The sequence below is a fragment of the Miscanthus floridulus genome, chromosome 14, assembly GCF_019320115.1.
Source record: "Miscanthus floridulus cultivar M001 chromosome 14, ASM1932011v1, whole genome shotgun sequence".
Taxonomy (NCBI): domain Eukaryota; kingdom Viridiplantae; phylum Streptophyta; class Magnoliopsida; order Poales; family Poaceae; genus Miscanthus; species Miscanthus floridulus.
This window is the reverse complement of record NC_089593.1, coordinates 8,535,389-8,555,923: the sequence shown is the minus strand read 5'-3', so window position 1 is coordinate 8,555,923 and position 20,535 is coordinate 8,535,389. Positions and strand designations below refer to the sequence as shown.

At 46.8% G+C, this 20,535-nt stretch overlaps 1 protein-coding gene and 1 pseudogene across 1 annotated transcript; one reads left to right on the top strand and one right to left on the bottom strand.

The window, feature by feature from the left end:
* The first annotated feature begins 4,304 nt into the window (after positions 1-4,304).
* On the top strand, positions 4,305-5,474 carry LOC136502974 (uncharacterized; annotated as a pseudogene).
* A 2,273-nt stretch (positions 5,475-7,747) lies between these two features.
* LOC136504266 (clathrin heavy chain 1-like) lies at positions 7,748-18,349 on the bottom strand. Its single transcript, XM_066499127.1, has 29 exons — positions 18,137-18,349; positions 17,850-18,054; positions 16,986-17,074; positions 16,674-16,880; positions 16,306-16,404; positions 16,109-16,217; positions 15,858-15,937; positions 15,524-15,751; positions 15,378-15,443; positions 14,081-14,197; positions 13,547-13,744; positions 13,314-13,430; positions 13,162-13,221; positions 12,966-13,052; positions 12,767-12,850; positions 12,540-12,674; positions 12,399-12,461; positions 12,224-12,328; positions 12,001-12,113; positions 11,651-11,903; positions 11,421-11,557; positions 11,038-11,316; positions 9,929-10,931; positions 9,336-9,821; positions 9,067-9,237; positions 8,802-8,987; positions 8,542-8,664; positions 8,351-8,461; positions 7,748-8,254 (listed from the first exon to the last, which is right to left on the bottom strand). Exons 1-29 carry the CDS (start codon positions 18,179-18,181, stop codon positions 8,078-8,080), a joined length of 5,133 nt encoding a protein of 1,710 aa, XP_066355224.1. The 5' UTR covers positions 18,182-18,349; the 3' UTR covers positions 7,748-8,077.
* Between the last annotated feature and the right edge of the window lie 2,186 nt (positions 18,350-20,535).

Genomic DNA, 20,535 nt, shown 5'->3' with positions numbered 1-20,535 from the left:
GGTTCTTACTATACTCGACCGGATGCTGAGGCTCAGCATCCGGTCAGTTTCTAATAGACGCATCCGGTCGGCCCTAGTGGCTTACTGGACTCGACCGAACTCGGCGGATCAGCGTCTGGTCAATTGTGTTTGTGCGTCCGGTAGTCGGCGAATGGGCAGCAATGGGTAGGCTGGTTTGAACTAGACACGTGGTAGTCTGGGGGCTACCAGACACGTCCGATATGCCGACCGAACGCGTCCAGTATTCACGACCGGTGCATCCGGTGCTGCGTCTGGTCAGTTGGACCGGAGCATCCGGTCAGCCCGCGTTATGCCCAGTGAAAGGGTATAACGGCTCTATTTCGTGGGGGCTTCTATTTAAGCCCCATGGCTGGCTATAGCTCACATCTCTTGCATATTTTCATTGACATAGCAACCTTGTGAGCTTAGCCAAAGCCCTCCCACTTATCTCCATCATTGATCCATCATCTTTGTGAGATTGGGAGAGAATCTAAGTGCATTGCTTAAGTTATTGCATCTAGAGGCACTTGGTATTCGTGTTGCGCTGTGGATTTCGCTTGTTACTCTTGGTGGTTGCCACCACCTAGACAGCTCGGTGCAGCGGTGGAGGATCGGCACGAGTTGGTGATTGTTCGTGGCCATCTCCAGTGATTGTGAGGGGAGTTGTACCTTCTCCGGTGGAGTGCCAAAATTTAACTCTAGTAAATTGCTCATGTCATTGAGTTACCTCACTTGTGGGTAGGTTCTTGCGGTGTCCAATCATGTGGACAAGGTTTGTGAAATACCTCTTAGCCGCTGAGCCACCAAGTGTTGGTCGACACAATGGGGACTAGCGTGTTGGCAAGCACGTGAACCTCGGGAGAAAAATTGGTTGTCTCTTGCCATTTGATATTCTCCCGGTGATTGGTTTCATACTTATCTTGTGATTGGTTCATTCTTCTACACGGCAGTATAACCATCCTACTCACTCATTTATATTCTTGCAAACTAGTTGTAGCAAGCTCTTTAGTGTAATTAGATTTGAGAGCTTGCTTTGCTTTTTAAGTTTGCTTAGTGGAGCTATTTAGAGTAGAAAGATTGAGAGCTCTCAGTGAGTAGTATCATAGCAAGTTGTGTGTCTAGCTATCATTGCAACTAGAATTATTGGATAGGTGGCTTGCATCCCTTATAGAGCTAGAGCAAGTTTGTATTTTGCTATTTGTCATACTAATCAAATTGCTCTAGTTCATTTGTAGATTTTTTAAATAGGCTATTCACCCCCCCCTCTAGCCATATTAGGACCTTTCAGCTATACCCAACGAAGTGTGCCACCCTAGGGCACCTAGGGTAGTAGAGGCCATGATCGAGAGTCCCCGCAACGTAGCGGATGATCCTCTTCATAGCTTGCTTGTGCTCCATCGTCGGTCGCTGCATGAACCGACTAACGTAGCCAACGGAGAATGCCAAGTCCGGCCATGTGTGGGTGAGGTAGCGAAGGCTCCCCACAAGATGCCGGTACGGTGTAGCATCCACCTCCTCCATCGTGTTGTCGTGGCTCAGCTTCAGCCTCTCCTCCATCGAAGTGAGAGCTGGGTTGCAGTCGGTGAGCCCAGCTAGCTCAACGACGCGCTTGGCGTAGGCGGTCTGTCGAAGCGTGATCCCGAAGTCATCCTAGTGCACCTTGATTCTCAGGTAGAAGGAGAGAGGCCCCAGGTCACTCATCTAGAAGGTGGCCTTCATCTCTTCCTTGAATGCCACCACCTCTACATCTTTGGTGCTGGTGATCACCAAGTCATCGACGTAGACACCCACCAGCAGAGCATTTCCTCCACTGCCCCGTCGGTAGATGACGGCCTCATGCGGGCTTTGCTCGAAGTCCATCTCCTTTAGCGTGGAATCTAACTTGGCATTCCACACCCTCGGTGCCTGCCGCAAGCCATAGAGGGCCTTGCGTAGGCGGAGCACCTTGCCCTCCTTGTCGGGGATCGCAAATCCCGGCGGTTGGTGCACGTAGACCTCCTTCTTCAAGTCATCGTTAAGGAACGCTGACTTGATTTCCATGTGATGAACATGCTAGCCCTCCTAGGCAGCTATCGCAAGGAGGAGTCGCATGGACTCCATCCGTGCCACGAGAGCAAAGGCATCATCGAAGTCGACCCCCTCCTACTGCACGAAACCTCGTGCCACTAAGCGAGCCTTGTGCTTGACGATGACGCCGGCTTCATCCCTCTTCAGATTGTACACCCATTTAAGGGTGATCGCACGGTGACCACGAGGAAGGTCAGTAAGCTCCCAGGTGCGGTTCTTCTCGACCGCATCCATCTCCAACTGCATCGCGGCGCGCCATGCCACGTGTCTCTCGGCCTCTACAAATGACCGAGGCTCACCGTCGTCACACGTAAGGTGCAACTGCGCCTCTAGGTCATGAGGCACCGGTCCCGGCACCAACTGGTCGCCGAGAAGGTTCTCCATCATACGGTACCACAACGGCTCACTGTCGTGGTACGCGTCGATGCGCTCCTCATCGTGAGAGAGCGGAGTAGCGAGCTCAACCGAGCTATGCTCGACATGAGCTAGTGTTGGAGTAGACATGCCCGGAGAGGTGCCTGTCGATGCTGGAGTGCGTGGCGGTGCCGGTAGTGGTGGAGCCGGCAAAGGACTCATCATAGCCGAGGTCCTGGCTAGAGAGCGTGGTGCTGTCGGAGTAACAGGCACCGGGTCTGTGGAGGCTCGGGGACTAGGGTAGACGTGCTTGCTGAAGAAGAGCTACCTACTCCCCTGGCTCCCTCAAAGTGGACGTACTCAACAGTGAAGTAATTGTATGTTGGAGCCGAGCCGTCGTCCACCGCCTTGTCCCATGCCCATCCTTGCCCTTCGTCGAACACAACATCATGCACCGTGCGCACACGCTGTGTCTTCGGGTCGAGGATGCGGTAGGCCTTCGAGCCCTCCGCGTAGCCGATGAACACTCCTGGAGTGCTCCTATCGTCGAGCTTGCTAATGTGGCCAAGCTCCTTGGCGAACGCGAGGCAGCCGAAGACCTGCAAATGGGAGACCACCGGCTTGTGCCCATGCCAAGCCTCGTACTGCGTCCTACCGTCGAGCACCTTGGTAGGCGAGCGGTTGAGGATGTAGATGGCCGACACCACCGCCTCTCCCTAGAAGACAGCCAGCATCCCCCTCTACTTGAGAAGGGCCCGAGCCATCCCCACAACCGTCTGGTTGTGCCGCTCGACGACTCCATTCTGCTATGGGCTGTACGGCGTGGAGTAGTGGCGCTGAATGCCCTCATCAGCGTAGTACGACGTGAATTCATCCGCCATGAATTTGCCACCATTGTCGGTGCGTAGTACGCGTAGCTTGCGGCCGCACTCCACCTCTGTAGCAGCCTACGAGCGCCTGATGGCGTTCGCAGCCTCTCCCTTGCTGCCGAGGACCATCACCCACATGTAGCGGGAGAGGTCGTCGATGAGCAGCAGGAAGTAGCGTCGTCCTCCCAGTGTGGCCGGTGTCACCGGGCCACACAAGTCCCCATGCACAAGCTCGAGCCTCTCCTTGGCTCAAAAGCTCGACCGCTGGGGAAAAGGGAGTCGCCTCTGCTTCGTCAACATGCAGACGTCATAGAGCTACTCCACATGGTCGAGGCATAGTAGGCCTCGCACCATCTCTGTGGCACTAAACCGCTTCAAGGCCTCGAAGTGAAGGTGCCCGAAATGCTCGTGCCACTGCCATGCCTCGTCGTCCCGACGAGCAGCGAGACAGAAGGGTTGTGCCACCTGCACGTTAAGGACGTAGAGTCGATTTGCGCTTCTAGATATCTTAGCGAGAAGGCGGCGACGGTGATCCCAAATCCTCATGAATCCATCCTCAACCACCATGCGCAAACCTTTCTCATCCAACTGTCCCAAGCTGATGATAGAGTTCCTTAACATGGGGATGTAGTAGACTCCGGTGAGCAGCCTGTGCTCACCAGACATGGTGGTGAAGATGATAGAGCCGACGCCCTTGATCTCCACGCCGGAGACATCCCCAAACTTGACGGAGCCTCGGACGCTAGAGTCAAGCTCGGTAAAGAACTCCCATCGACCGGTCATGTGATGGGTGGCGCTGGTGTCGAGGCACTACCCGTTAGTCTTGTCGTTGCTAGAGCCATCACCGAGGAGGGCATGTGCTTTTGGCTCATCAAGGTGGAGGAGAGTCGCTGCGGCTGGTGCCGCTAGAGGTAGCTCGATGCTTGCATGTGCCATGAACAGAGCTGGCTCCTCCTTCTCTGCCTGTGCGACGTGGGCCTGGCCATGTCGTGGCTGTCGACAGTCCTTGGCCCAATGGCCAAGCTGGCCGTAGTTGTGGCAGGCGTCGTCTTATGCCAGCTTGTGCTTGCTGGTGGCGCCGCCCTGGGTGCCTCTGTGGGCATCACCCTTGGCAAGTCCTCGCGCCTCGGCCTAGGCGTCTCTACGCGTCTTGCGCGGCTTGCCACGCTTGCGGCTGCCAGTCACGGAAGAAGGCTCCCCCTTCTTCCGGTCACCTTGGCAGGCATCCCACTGCTCACGAGTGAGAAGGGGCTTCCCGCCACTGGTGATGGGCCCCGAGAGAGACTGTGGCTCATCATTGTCAATGACCTTGAGACGACCTATCGCCTCCTCGATCGACATCGTGGAGAGATCCAGCAGGGACTCGATCGAGCGAGCCATCTGCTTGTACTTCTTGGGGACGCAGCGGAAGAGCTTTTCGACAGCTCTCTCCTCGTCATAGGTGTCATCGCCGAACTGCACCATCTTCTGCAACAGAGTGTTCAGACGGAGAGCAAAGTCATCAACGTCCTCACCTGGCTTGAAGATCAGGTTCTCCCACTCCTTACAAAGTGCCTGCAGTGTGGACTTGCGGGCGCGGTCGCTGCCGATGCGTGCCACAACGATGGCGTCCCAAGCCTCCTTGGCAGTCCGCTTCTTGGTAAGCGAGAACATCTCGGGCGGGACTACAGCAATGAGGGCATCCAGCGCCCGTCAATCTAGGTCGTAGTCGATGTCACCATACCGGACTGCCTCCCACATGTGCCACACCTAGAGCTTTACCCTCATCAACGCAGCCCATTCGACATAGTTGGTCTTAGTGAGGGTAGGCCACCCACCGTCGGGGCCGACATCCCTGACGATAGCCTAGAGCCCGTGATAACCACGGTACTGATCTGGGGAGAGAGAGCCACGCTGCCTATGAAGATCGCGCTCTCCATCGACCCGTCCACCACCGTTGCCATGAGCGCCTCCTCCAGGGGCACCACCGCCGTGCGCGCCTCCTCTAGGAGCGCCGCCGCCGTGCGTGCCTCCTCCAGGAGCACCACCGGCACGTCCGCACCTGTCTAGGCTGCCACTGCGCTCGTGGGCGTGCGTGACTACCCACTGCGCCGCCCGCGCTCGTCCTGCCTCCCTCCCCAGCAGCTCGAGGTCTGCGTCGGCGCTGTCGTCAGCAGAAACGGAGCTGTTGATGCTGCCGTGTAGTGCCTCGACCTCTGCTGCCGCCGCACGCGCTACATCTGCCGCTGTCGTTGCTTTTGTCTCCGCTCTAGCTGCTGCCAGCTCCACCGCTGCCAGCCTTGATGCCCTTGCCGCCACCGCAGCGATCTCTGCCACCGCTCGCTCACGTTCCTCTGCCGTGGCAAGTTCAGCCTCCTGCCGACATCGCGTGCTTGAGGTGACCGAGCGCTGAGACTACCCTGCGAACATGACGCGCTACCGAGGGGCTGCTGCGTGGGGAGAGGGCTGCTTTAGACGGCGTAGAGGGAGAGGAGTGAGCAGGAGCGGTCGGAGCTGCTGCTGCTCTTAGCTAGGGCTATTGCGAGGCTAGGAAAGAAGATGAGCAAGAGATGCTCAGGCTATAGGATAATACGACTCTGATACCACTTGTTAGTCGCTGAATTCTTACTCTTGGTAGTAGTAGAATTCTTACTCTCATCGAGAGAGGATAGCACTAGAAGTTAGAGCAATTTTCTTTGTTTCTCACACAAATGCCATGTCAACCTAAGGGGTTGGGGATATATATTTATAGGCTGTTAGCCAGCCAAGCATATGCCAAGATGCTAGTCTAAGATGATAGTTTAAGATGCTAAGATGCTAGTCTAAGATGCTAATATGCTGTCCTCTAAGATGTTGTTCTAGATGCTAAGATGTTGTCCTCCAGTCAAGGATGTTGTTCTTAATGGGCAGCAAGACCACCATGCTGCTGCTGCCCCACAAAGACCTACACAGAGACTTATCCATCAGCCGTACGGCAAGGATATGTTGTACCGAACCGCACCAAATACCTGTGGGGTAGGCGCGGCCTTGTCCCACCGCGACTTGCAGACGTCGTAGCCGAGCGGTCTGAGTCCGTCGGACACCGTGCGGCGGCACTCCGCCCTTATTGGCGAGCCTAGACGCGTCCACGAGGAGGCGGCCACAGCCAGGGCCCGCTCGTGCGTCTGCGTCGCACAGGGGAGGCGCCGTCGGTAGCAAATCAAATCGAGCACAGGAGAAGACGGAGAACCAGAGTGAAGGGCTTGTTCTTCCCCAAAATCCAAACCGTAGAAATCAAAATCCCTAAATCTTACTACATCCCTAACCTTAAGGCAAAGAATTAATGACTATTTACCCACGTTAAGACGACGAGGAACTCGACCTTGGCCCTACTGGCCATGCGCAAGGTGGCCTCCGGCCACAATCAGGGAGACGCGCCGCCACCGGTACTATCCTGTGCGTGCGCGTGCGTCTCCGGCTAAGGGTGCCAACCGAGGGGCCAAGTCGACGGCGCCACTAGCAGACCCCGCGCGGTTCTTGTCGCCGACGTCGGCTCTGTGTGGGAGCAGTCCATCTGTCGCCCCCACATGCCTCCGTCCCTTCCATCTGCTCCCACACAGAGCCGGCGCTCCATCTGCGGCCCCCACATGCCTCCGTCCCTTCCATTTGCTCCCACACAGAGCCGACGTCGACGAGGAGAAGCGCGCGGGGTCTGCTGGTGGCATCGCCGGCACGCCGCACGCGGCGCCGTCGACTTGGCCCCTCTGTTGGCACCTTAGCCGGAGACGCACGCGCACGCACAGGACAGTACCGGCGGCGGTAAGCCAAGACGGAAGGTGGACGGCGGGTGAGGACGGCTGGTGCGTCGAATGGACAGATGGACGGTTAGGATGGGAAGACTGTAGATAAACAATGCAGCAGCAGAAAACCTATCTCAGAAACTAAAGATCTTTATATATATATATATATATATATATATATATATATATATATATATATATATATATATATATATATATATATATATATGATTAATAAAAATAAAATTTTAAAAGTGGCATAATTCTTTACATAAACAAGATATTGGACCTACTTGGCACAGCTGTTTTTTTTTTTGTCAAACATTTCTCTCCCTCTCACGAAGACATGAGTTAGGATGAAACTAAAAATAGTAGCTTATCCTAGCTCTCTTCCTCATGAGCGATTAGTAAAGCTATTTTACCAAACATTTTTTCAAAACAGCTCAGCTTCACTAAAGAAGTTGCTTGTGAAGCTGTTTTAAAAAAAACATCATTTATTGGTCACGAGGGATAAATTAACATGCTGGATGCTAACGGTATAAAATTTAACATATTATTCTTCGACACATATACTAATACTACTCGGCAATATATCTTTCCATTTTAGCCTATGAAGTATTGCAATAGGAACCAACATGACACAAGATCAAATGTTACTGCATTATTCATGAAAACACATACTAACAATTGCAATCAACAGGACGTAACAAGGCAACATACATGTGTTTGCCCTTGACTGTGCCGACAAGTATCATACAAGCAAAATGTGTCTACAAAGATTTTATCACACTATACAATGGTACCAGCTTTCAACAGCTCATGCTCAACCGTAGTCATCCTCATCCTATCCCATCGTACGGTATAACAGATTGCAATCCTCAAACTCTGGCTAAGATTTCACTCGCCAAAAATTTCCTGGTACCATAAAGAATATTGATTCCAAACTGTAATCATCTACAATTCCAAAGAAGTTCCACTTTTGCTTACACAGGAACAATTCAGATCATCTAAGCTCTATGCAAAAACAACTCAGTAGCTTCCCATCGGTGGCATCCCGAATGCTGGCATCGGACCAGGGCCCATTGGCGGCATACCCATTCCACCCATTGGAGGCATGCCCATCCCACCCATCGGAGGTAGAGGACCGCCCATGCCAGGCATTGGCGGAGCGGGCAAAGCAAGAGGAAGCAGTTGCGCATACATGTTCTGCACAGCACAACGGAATGCAACTTGTCATGTCAATGCCTCAGCATGAGATGATTGATTACACAAACAAAACATGTGAGAGCAGGTTTAGGTTACCTGCTGAGCCACAAGATCTTTCTCCTCCTTTTCTTTGGCTCTTTCTTCATTCTGTGACTCAATTTTGTCCTTCACTAAATCATCCACCTTGCTAGTGTATTCACGGATAAACTGCACACACAGCATGGATGTTACTAGAGTAAACTGTATGTAAATAAACATCAGCAAAGAAATGGACCGAAATAAGTTACCTGCAACAGGTATGGGAAGGCAAAGTCCAACATGTTGTTCATCCAAGCAAGCTCAAGAGCGACATCCGGCCGGATCAAGTCGTAGCAAATGAAGAGGCAGGAAGCAAAGCATTCTTTCTTACCCTGCATTACATGATTGGATGTGTTTACTAATCAGAATGCAATGCCAAGTAGACAGACTAGGCCTTATGGTGCATAGTATTGAATTAGCTTATCACTAGTCTCATATGATCAGTCAATAGAATGGGTTTGAACCAAACCTGCTCGATGAAATAGACAAGCAAGTCCTCTGACAGTTCACGGTCACCAGATTGTGAGCATGTCTCCATGCAATCCTTGTACATGTTGTCTTTCTTGGATAGAGCAATTGATTGCTTCCACCTGCCAGCCTTCTTGTAAATGTAGGCAGCTATCCTCCTCATCTCCAGCAATTCATGCTTCTCAAGCTGCTCAATAAATGAACACAGGTTATTAAATTAAAGGCAGTAACAATTTGCATTGCACGATTATCTAGCTATTTTTTACCTTCTGGGCAAGACCTATCTGGTCAAAGTTGTCATGCATGTCAACTGATTCACGGAGTCTCTCATAGTCTTCCTCTTCAACATAAAGCTCATTCAAGGCTTCATTCACAGCAGAGACATTGTTACTCTGAACTGCAACCATATATGGTTTCACAAGATGCAATTGACCAGCCTGTACAAAGGGCAACAAGACAGTCAGATTTTTTGGAAGGAATTCGAAACAGAACTGCGAAGTGTACAAAGGAAATAATTTTTCATTCAGATGCAAACCTTGCGCATTATGTCTACAACTCTGGTATGATCTAACCGAAGTGCAAGCACATTTAACATATCATTGATGAGATCAGGATGCTCTTGCAAATAGAAGTGAACTGCCTTGTAATATAGCTCGACATTTGCAACTTTAACACAGACATCCTTGAACTGCATATGATCCCATGCATCTGGAGAGTGGTTCATAATAGTGGTGGCAGCATTGTCAAATTCATCATACTGTATGTACAGGTAGGTAAGTTCTTCCCAGTGCTGCTGTTCATCACAAGCTCTGATAAGCTTGGGAATATTCAGACGGGTGGAGAAAAGTTTGATGTGCTCCATAAGCTTCTCAGAGCGGTATCTAGCATATAGAACTCCCAATTCTGTGAAGATGCCCATGTGTGCACGTTCAAGTCCAAGACCACTCTCCATGAGAGCAATAAGTTCACTGAAGCATCCTCTATTCTGGTAGTATTCACTTACTTCTTCCAAGTCATCAACCTAAACAAACATACAAAAGCAGGTATGTCAGAATGAAATAGATCATAGAAGCTTTGTTATAAAGCAGTGACTAGAAAAAATTATCAAGTGCGCTCCTACTTGTATACCTGAACAATAATATTGAGACCACATATTTGTGCAAGACGGAACTCCTCAGCGTCAACACAAGCAAAGCAGACCTCCTTCCATGTTTTGGCACTGTTAGCCTTGCGAGCAGCATCCACAGCACCTTGGAACTGCTTCAGCTTAACCAGGGTAACAGCCAGCTTAGCCCAGTTTGAGATGAAAGCATAGATTATCTTTGCAGCTTCATATAGTTCTTCATCATACAGACGGTCACCAACGTTTTGAAGGTTGGCAACATTTGGCATAAGAATGAATTCCTCAATGTCACTGAGCCTGTCAATCTTAGCATATGCAAAGATGAGTTCTCCATCGACTTTGGGTTCCCGTGCCTTTTGCCTTACCATGAGAAGGTACTTCACTAAATCATTGTACACATTAGCTTCCTCGGCAGCACGGATGACATCAAGGAAGTGTGCAGCATCATCTGCGCGAATGAAGGACTCAATTGCCTCACTGACCAGACCTTCACGTAACTGGGCTTTGGCAACCTGGCTCCAAACAGCATCTTCTTCAACACGGAAAGCAAATTCCTCAGCTCTTTCTATGCTCCGGATGTTGTCCAAGAGAACATTGACAGCCTGCACATTTAAGTTGAACTTCTTGAATATAGCAAAAGCCTCCTCATACAGTTGTGCTTCAACAGCGACTTCTCCAACAGCAGGCCCATCAAAATTATCAAGTCTGTTCACATAGTCCATGACTCTGGATGGATCTGCCTTGATAGCAGTCAAGATGAGCAGGTTCTGCAGATTGAAATTTCCACTGAAAGCAGAATTCTGAAGAACAATCTTTTCAAGAAGCTCAATCAATTCATGTGGCAGGTCAGCAGTCATGAAAGCCTTAACAGCAGCAGACACTTGCTCAGGGCTCTTGCTCTCAGGTAATGCAGTCGAAACCACTTGGTCAATGAGCTGCCTTCTATATTCATTCTCAGGCTGAAGAACTTTATCCCACAGATCACCATCCATTCTCTCAACCACATACCTGGCAATTTAAATAAATGCAATATGAACATGTAAGCCATCAGACAATTGATGTGGAGGTCTCAAAACAGGTGTCACAAGTCACAGCAACAAAAAATATTACATACCTAGCTTGCAGCTTGAATAATGAGTTTTTGTTAGTGACATTAATAAGTTCATCGTCACACTGCCCACGTCTGTAAGCAACAACGGCAAGTGTAGGATCCCGCTTTTCACAATATTTACCGACAACACGAGAGTCATAAAATGGGTTGGTAGTAAGGAAATGTTCAGGATTGTTGTTGCTGTCAATGATGATTTTCCCAAGAGCATTATGGACATGCACATCTTGGCTACCTTCACTCACTAAGTGCTCCAAGAATTGAGTGAGCAAACGTAGGCGGTTCCTGGTTCACATATCAAACAAATGAGACCAACAAAAAAGGTGGGGAAAAAGGAGGGGGGCGTGAACCATGTGACTAAGCAAACTGGAGGGATACGAAAAACAAACCTCTTCTCACACTCATCAACCAGTGGCTCAACAGGAAGGAGAGAACGAACAGAGAGAATCAAACCCTTGATAAAATCTTCAGGGCACTCATCATCAAGTAGTTGCCCCACTACCAATGGAGCATTCCCAGGATTCACCTGGAAACCAGAGAAAGGAATTAATCATTCCCACACTCAACATATTACGAGGAACGGCGCCCGAATTAACACCGAGTCGAAAGACATAATTACCTTCTGAACATAGCCTTCGATATATCGAAGCATGTTGTTTGTGTACAGATAGTGAGTGAGATCTGGCACAAAACCAAAGCGGTCACAAACATTAATCAGTGGACGGGCATCAGGTAGTTTTGCTTCCATCAAAAAGTTCTTTGTCTTCTCAGCATCATAGAAGTTTGACTCTCTGGTTACACGTTCAACTTCTTTGATCTGTCCAGTCCTTGCAGCTGCTTCTATGTACTTGAAATGGATATCCGGGTCCTCGCTGTTGCATGTAAAGAAACCTCAGGTGTGTTGCATTTTGAGGAAGACATGCAAATCTTGAGAAAGGCATTCGAATGTCAGACATCAGGAGAAATTACCTGGAGCTCAGATAGGATCCCAAGAAAAAGTAAAGGCCCTCATAAGATTTGAATTGCTCAAATAATTTGATGCAAGCGTCAACCCCTAGCTGCTCAAAGTATTCTTTCGCAGCCTGCAGATGCCCCCAAGATTTCACAATAATTAGAACCAACAAGGAAGAAAAGAAATGCCAGTGGGTTGGTCGAGAAGGGGAGGGGGTCATAGGAAACTGAACAGGAATACCTGCACAACAATCTGAAGATTTCCCCTCAGATTGACCAGTAGAAGGTCTTTCATGCACTCCAAAGCCCACTCTCTTGACAAGGTGCCAAAGAACTCAACAAGTGCCTGTCCAAGAAAGTTGTTAATGGGCAAAACAATAAAAGAAGATATCTGAAAATAACTGAAGTCTACAAACCTGTGGTTCAATGGCATGGGTATTTACAATGACACGCTTGATATCAGGCAACTCTGAGTAATGCTGCATCACAAAATGTAAGATTAGTTAAACAGGAAAGCGAAGCGGAGGTATCAGCTGCACCAATGCAAAGGCACTAACCTGGAGGGCTCGCAAGTACAAACCAGCCTTTTCACACAGCTGAGCAATACGAGGGCGGTCGTAATGACTGAACATACCATTAGCAAGAATGGCATCAGCAACATTCGGGTAGGTCACTAAGTTTATCTCCAAAACCTACAATTCATACAAACAGAAGCTCCTGAGAAAAAAAAATAATGTACACATCCAAGCACAACCATTCATGTTCAAAGGGGAAAGATGATAACCTTGGTTTGAAGAAAAGCATGCTCTGGCAAGTTTGGCTTCAGAACATCCAACAGAAAAGCTGTTGCCTCCCGTATCATATTTCTCTGTTAACAGAAGCATGTAAGTGAAGGCATGCAACCAAATTCAAAAAGGAAGAGACTCAAATAGCCAAGGAATGTTAATAGACAACAAACAGTTATTTACGAATATAAAGCATACCTGAAGGAAAAGATCAGTTATTGTATTATAATCTACTGGGCAGCCACCCTCCATTTGTGACATCATGAGAGCAAAGTTCACAGCTCCCTGGTATTAAAGACAGTGAGAAATGGAATGATAAGGTTAATGATGCCACAACCAAGTATCGAATGTGTGTGTCTAATAAATGACCCATTTTGTTTAAACAATCAATCACCTGTGGATCTGTACGCAAGATGGTCTGGAGGAGGAAGAGATAATCTGGAGTGTACCCGACCTGGAACCAAGTTGTAGAAATAAAATTCAAAGCTCGAATGAGGTATGACAAGTAACAACTGAAAACAGAATCAATAAAACCAAATAACAAACCTGCTTTGAGTATATCAGGATCTTGTCAAACTCCCTCCTTTCAGCAAAAGCAGCAACAACTTTAGGGGTTGCCCTAGCCTTTATGTATATTTTCAGTGCAAGATCATTGTCCACAGTCTAAATAAAAGTGTACAATACATGGTTAGCGAACAACCAAGACACAAGTGAATGTAATTTGGCAAAGTACAGTAAGATCCCTGCAATCAACAAACACAGTATGATATCCATCTTACCTTGACAAGATCTCCTAGTTCTTCACTACACTCCAGCTTGTCTTCTGCCAACCAATTTTCTAGAAGATTCTTTTTGTTCTGATTGACGACAAGTCGAGATAGCTCAAGAGACTCAAAGGCGTTGAGCTTCCCTCGAGTTAGCAATGTGCCAAAGTACTGCAAGAGTGGAGGCGTTTGCCCAGCTTGCACAGGAACACTCTGCAATTTTTAACAAGCATAACAATTCAATCAAGTTAAGGACCCTAGACTGGAAGTTGAGTAACTGTATGTGTATAGATCAATCCTGATAGCAGGAGAGGCATGTGATAAAATTAACCATTGTACTTCTCATCTGTACCTATTACCTAATAATACTAATAAGTGAGCAGTACGCACCAAAGGTTTCTCTTCCAAAGTACACAAAACTAATCACTTTAATCAACAAGGCCCCACAATTTTATCAAGATTATAGCACAGTAGTTAATTCACTGAATTAAATGTGTTTTACAAAAATGTGCAGAGGTTGCAGCTGCTGAAAGGAGGTATAAAACTCACCTGAAATTTTGCCACGGTCTCAGGCGTTCTCAGGAGACCCTGGGGAGATTCCGCAGCCAGCTCGGCTGCTTCCTTGTATTTTGTCTGTGCAAACAATTCCTGGAATCTTTGCACAACCTGCAATACAATTCAGAATTCCATGAAAACCCTTACAAACTTGACACATAAGTTCGACTACACAATTTGTAACCTCCACAAACAGTATAGGGCATCAACATTTGAATGGTTGCAAGGACAATGGTAAAAGAAGTTTGGGAACATAATATGTATGAAAAGTAGTTTTGATGAAAAGCTAAGGAACATCTAGTACATGATTTTGAAGCTCCAATTTTTCAGAGATCCTCCCTCAGTTCATTTTTATTTACTAGGCATGTTAAATTTTAAAAAGTCGAACTTCATAAATTTGACCAACAATAAGTCAAACTTCATAAAGTTGACTGAAAATAAGTCAAGTTATGTGCATGCTTAGCTCATAAAAGTTGATGGAGGTTCATATTTCAAATATCTTTCACTACAACATTGATTTTGTAGCAATTGATGATATATTGTAAGATAAATTGGTGATCAAGTATGTCTCTAAAGACTTCTTCAGATCTTAACATGCTTACTAAAGACAAATGGAGGTGGTAGTTTACAAGAGAGAAAATGAAAAAAAAAATTGAGTGTACATTTATAAATCCATGAGGGCACTTCTGAAGCTTTGGTAAAAAGAATTTGGTATGTGCATATAGCTCTTGGGAACCACCATTTCACCAAGCAGCATAAGCCACAAGCACCCGTCCAGCAATGTCAATGAAGAAAAAAACAGCTATTTCCATCCCCCCCCCCCAACGTTCAATTATTGGTGTTTCAAACTACATAAATAAATCTGGGACTGAAACCTGCTATACGAACTGATGAAGCAAACATTTTCACAAGATATCAAATTCAAATAAATTAGGTTCCAGTTGCTACTTTTGCCTTACTGCACAAAACTTTGTTAGTTTGCTTCCACTTTTTCATTATAAATATATAATAATCAATCAATAGAGACTTGCCCCTCCTGACTCTCAAGAAAATTAGGGCCACATAGTTCAGTGGTATAGCAAGTTACTTCTTAATATAACGATGCTCAGCTCTCCTGTGTTTTTTGAGGAAAAAAAAAGCAAGGAACAGTACTGTAGTTTACAGGAGAAAATGTATTAGTAGACAAAAAAAGGCGGCGCAGAGAAACTAAGCAAGCAAACAAGCATCAATGCAGCCAAGGAGTACCACCAACATAACAGCATCCAAGTAAGTCATTAGTAATAGAGCTTACCAAGTTCTCTGCACCAGGAAGGTTAGCTCTCTTGGCCAGATTCACAGCAAGCTCAAGGTTGTTTAACTGCGTATCGAAGTTGTGTTAAAAGAATTACCTAATGTATAGATCAGGAAAGGAAATCCAGAAAGTGTCGAAGAACATACTTGGCCGCTGACAAAAGGTACAACAGTTGCATCATTAACTGTGGCATGTAAAACCTGCCCTCTTCTGTTGATGGCATAAAATCCACCAGTAGAAGAAGATTCTGCCGTCAAGAATATAGGATCTGAACTGATTCTATTTCTGTAAACTGCCGCGGCAGTTTCCAAGTCATATACAAACAAAAGGCCAAGCTTTGTAATTACATAGATAAGCCCATACTTTTGTGAAACCTGCAGCAAAAATGGAATAAAAACATATTAGATCCATCATGTGATGTTCTAACAATTGCACATCTTTCCCCTACAAAGTGCACATTTTTTTCCATAAGATGCTCACCTGCATAGCTACAGGAAAATCATCCTGGAAATCTGGGGGGAAGAAGAGGTCGGCTTGTTTCTTAGAAAAACCAGGTTTCCCTACAACCAAACAATCAATAAGAACAATGGTGATACCAGTATACTGCAATGTCTTTCAAAAGAAAAATGAAGCCCACAGAGAAACATAGCCACTGCAATACGAGAAGTTTGAGATGTAGCACTAGAAAGAATAGAAAACACAAATCAATTTGATGATTTTTAAATACAAACCTGGCTGTGCACCCAGTTCAATAACATGCAACTTTGAAGTGATCTGTCCAGCATTAGTTGTCTTTGAGGCGAAACAAATAAGGGTTGATGGATTCTCATTACCAACAACCTGGACAGATTAGACAAAGAAAGGTTGGTAAATTACTAAATAATAGAAATAAAACAAGAATATAAGGTATAAGTAACTGAAAGGGTACCTTAAATGTTGCAAAAGATGCTGCATGGGCTTCAAGTGCCTGGCTACGCTGTTGATCAACAGAAAAAAGTTGCATATTTCCCTTCACCAGTTGTGGCCTCTGATTGCATGAAAAGGAGGGCACAACAATATGAGAAGCACATACGACAAAGTACTATGTAAGAACTAATTACTACCTACAGAAACTGCTCTTTGTTCAAGTACAGAATGACTGAGTTTTACAGAGACAGTGTTTTTTATCATAAGAGGATTGGAATTTGGAACAAAATCAGCAAGAAGGGGGGCAACGGTAATATTAGTTTTCAACACTCATTTGACATGCGATCTGTCTAATGATGTAACTAGAAATAAATTTCGGTAAGAGCATACCTCTGGGGCTCCAGGTGCAATTCCAATAAGTACAAGCCACTTCTCCGCTGGGTCACATCGATAGTTGATGATCTGATTGTTTGCCAAATTAGCTGTCCTATCAAACATCTTGGTGGGCTCAGAATCACCTTCAATCGACCAGTGGTAAACAGATGTTTGTGTCACCAAACCCAGCAATTTGGGAGTGATCCATTTCCAAAATACAACCTGCAGTTGAAAAGTAAATATATGGAACATGCTACTTCAAATACATCTCATTGATAGCTAGGAAAAAAAACGTCATATGCAACAATATTGTAAAGTGTTTTGTACCTGCTCAGGCATCTGATGAGACTTGATCTTAGTCTTAGCCTCGATATTAAATATTTGAAGGTGATCCTGTGTTGTTCCAGGTATTTGGGCTGCAAAAACAGCAGATGTTTAACATTGTTTCAACTATTCTCAAACTACACGTTAAGCGGCTATATATAGCTACTCAATGTCTGACCCAGTCATTTGATTTGCAATTGCAAGTACTAGCATCAATCTGAAGGTGGTAACAAAGCATGTTATGTAAAAGATGAAGTGAGTGAACTAAATCCCAATTCAGTAAAGTACCCCAGCCAACAGCAATGCTGACAAGTAAGAACTTTATTTAACAAAATATATACTCGAACATAAGTTAAGCAAGCAATGCCCAGTAATAAGCAGGTAGAAAGCCATCAATCCAATATGAGCAGCAACACTGAAGACTAAAACAGACATGGGTTTTAGAATCCTAATGGTTTCATGTATGCTGAACTGAAGTGAATTTGACTCGTTGCAGTGATGATTATATATATGAATGACATATATGAGGCTAGAATTATAGCACCACATACATGACTTGCACAAGATCAGACAAACAGGGCAGTATACACAAAACTCTGTAAGCAGTTACTGCACAGATCTCAAGCAAAGGCTTGATGTCACTCACTAGTGCAAATTCAGATGCCTAGTAAGGAACCAGAAGCTTAGATCGCTGCCCAGTTCATAGGGAGGCGACTATTCAACAAGGACTTTGACTAGTATGGGCGCAAGGGGAAATCTCATGTGGGCGGCAGAAGCTCGGTATGGCATGATGAGATCCCGCGCAGTGGAGTGAGGCGAATGGGCTAGATCCAGGAGGTGCGGGCGGTAGGTAGAGCAAGTCCGAACCTTTGAGGGCGAGGATCCTGGTGTTGGGGTTCATGAGGGCGGAGTCGGCGGTGATGGGGCGGCGGAGCGGCTGCATGGGCATGGCCATGTCGATGATGACGACGCTGTTCTGCGGGGAGGTCTCGCGGACGCAGATGTACTTCTCCGACTCCATGGTGACGTGGGTGAAGGTGACGAACTGCGGCGCGATGCCCAGGCTGGTGAGCTGTGGAGGACAAGCAACGAATGATCAGTGAGTGGATCAGTGGAGGCGAAGCGGGAGAGATCTGCATGAGGGGGGGTGTTACCGTGAGCGCATCGCGCATGGCGATGGGGGCGTTGGCCGCCGCCATGGCGACGCGCAGCGGTGCCGAGATCTCTCCCGGCTAGTCTGGAGCGGGAGGGGGAGAGCGCGGAGGCGGCGTCGCGCGGTGCCTCCGCTCGGTGGAGAAGGAGAGGGAGAGATCTGATCTGAGGAGGGGCCGCGACGGAACCAGCCAGCGGTGCGGGGAAGGGAAAAAGGAGAGAGCAAGAGACGCCGGGGAATTTTAGTTTAGTGGGCATCCCATGTGGACATGATGCTTTACCACTAGTCGTTAGAATATGTCACTCTTTTTTTCACCACTGGTCGTTCGTAATCATTTTATATTTTGTCTGAAGGTATAAATATATCATATGGTTACACTTACTTTAAATTTATAAACATGGTGTAGGTTATGGTCATAGAAAGGCATGAAAATTCATGAGAATAAAACAAAAGCTCTGGATAAGTCATTTCCAACGGTAAGAATTATAAGGGAGCACGTCGAAACATATGCGTACGTGTACTAAATTACATTTGTATCATTTCTTATCCGTTATCTCCCACCGCTAATTCATAATATATTAGCAACATTTTGACTTGGGATAGGATAAGGATACAATAATATTTGGGCTCATTCACCACACGGTTCATTGTCCGTGAGAGAGGTAGTGTGAAAAACTAAATCGAGCAACCACTAAGTTCTAGCACATTTTCTCTCATGCAAGGCGATAATTAAAATATTTGTCTCCAAATAAAGTGACATGCCACGTAGCTAGGTGATGTGACCACGCTAGCGTCGGGGACCTCGGCGATCTCTCCGACCACCTCGGCGACCTCTCCGACCACTTCACCGACCTCGGTGACCTCTCCGACCACCTCGGCGACCTCTCCGACCACTTCACCGACCTCGGTGACCTCTCCAACCACCTCACTGGCTGATACACCACTCCAAGTCCCTACTGGACCAATCACCCGTAGCCGTGCCCGAAAGATACAGCAAGAGGTGCACACGCTACTTTGTGAATTTCAATTAAACATTGATGGTAATTTCGAGCTACCTAAGTCGTGCATGTTGTTATTACTCAGGTTCTCTGAGAAGGAAGACAAGGATACATCAAGGATGGAACAGAGAGAAGAGCTACGTATGAGTCAATCCAGCATGGCATCCGACCAGTTTTAGTGAAGACTGCTCCGAAGCTCAATAGTCTGCATGAAGCTAAAGATCCCGTGCAAAATGGAAGGAGTTATGACCAAAACATTAAAGACTGCACCGAAGCTCAGAAAGACACGTGGAAACTGAAGACCACCTCGTGAATGCTCTAGGCCGTTGACCTCCCACCTCCCAACCTGGCTTCTTCAGTTCACATCTATCTTACAGACTTCTCATAGTATAAATATTTCCTCTAGGCTACTAGAAAAGGACCTTTTGGATGATTTGATAATTCTAGTGATATTGCAGCCGAGCTACCGAGTGCTTACTCAAACCCTTGTTCTTCCTTGTTCTTTCTGGACTTGTGAAGAGATTTCTCTAGGATCCACTAGTTCATGCTTTGCGGGTTCCAGTACGGCTGCCCCGTCTTGTGTGGATTAGCTCCGGTTGTGGTTATGTGGTCGTTCGGAGATCGAGTCAAAGTCTTCGTGGTTTCGGTGTCTCTCTTCCCGTCGTTTGGTCGCATCCAACCTTGGTCATGTATAAAGCTAGTTACCCCACTGTTCTCCAGCAAGTTACCCTTTTCTCCCCGCTGCCTTGTTGCTAGTTATCTTGATCATGACCTACTGTCGTGAAGATCGGGCCAACTCCCGTACTGAAATAGTTCAGTACCTATCATCTGGTATCAGAGCTTCGGATTGACATGGTAGGTCTTGCCGTCATCCACATCGTTATCCTTGTTTAATCTACTTCATATATTTGTGTTTAATCATATCCTATAGTTCAAAGCCACACAAAAAATACCTATAACCATTTCATAGTACTGTTACGTTGTGTTTTGTGTTCATCAAGTTGCTAGTCACCACCGTTTATATAAAAATTGAGTTGTGTCGTTCGTTACCGCTGTCGGTGTTATAAAAAATATAGATCAAAAAAAGAAAGAAAGAAAGATTAGTTTCAAAAAAAAGAGAGAGAAGTGAAAAGAATTTGAAGGATCTATGTTGCGGTGTATTGCTGAAAATTTCAGATTACATATTTGAGTTGGTGGTGATCTTGTTAGCAGCAACGTCGTATCTTTGAGCACATCAAACCACTCGATTGGCAGTACCGTAGCCCTCCTTGTTAGCCACCTATAGCTCCACCAAAACCTGAACCGGGACGTTCGATTCGTAATCCTTACGACCTCTCTACCACCTCCGTTGAAGCTGCCACACCAGCACTGTCACGGTCCTTGAGATCAGGAAAGAACTTGG

Coding starts and splice junctions, on each gene's coding strand:
- LOC136504266 (XM_066499127.1), bottom strand. CDS start 18,181: ATGGCGGCGGCCAACGCCCCCATCGCCATGCGCGATGCGCTCACG. Junction 18,055..18,136: donor CCATGCGCGATGCGCTCACG/GTAACACCCCCC, acceptor TGTCCTCCACAG/CTCACCAGCCTGGGCATCGC. Junction 15,938..16,108: donor TGAACTGGGTGCACAGCCAG/GTTTGTATTTAA, acceptor GTTTGGTTGTAG/GGAAACCTGGTTTTTCTAAG.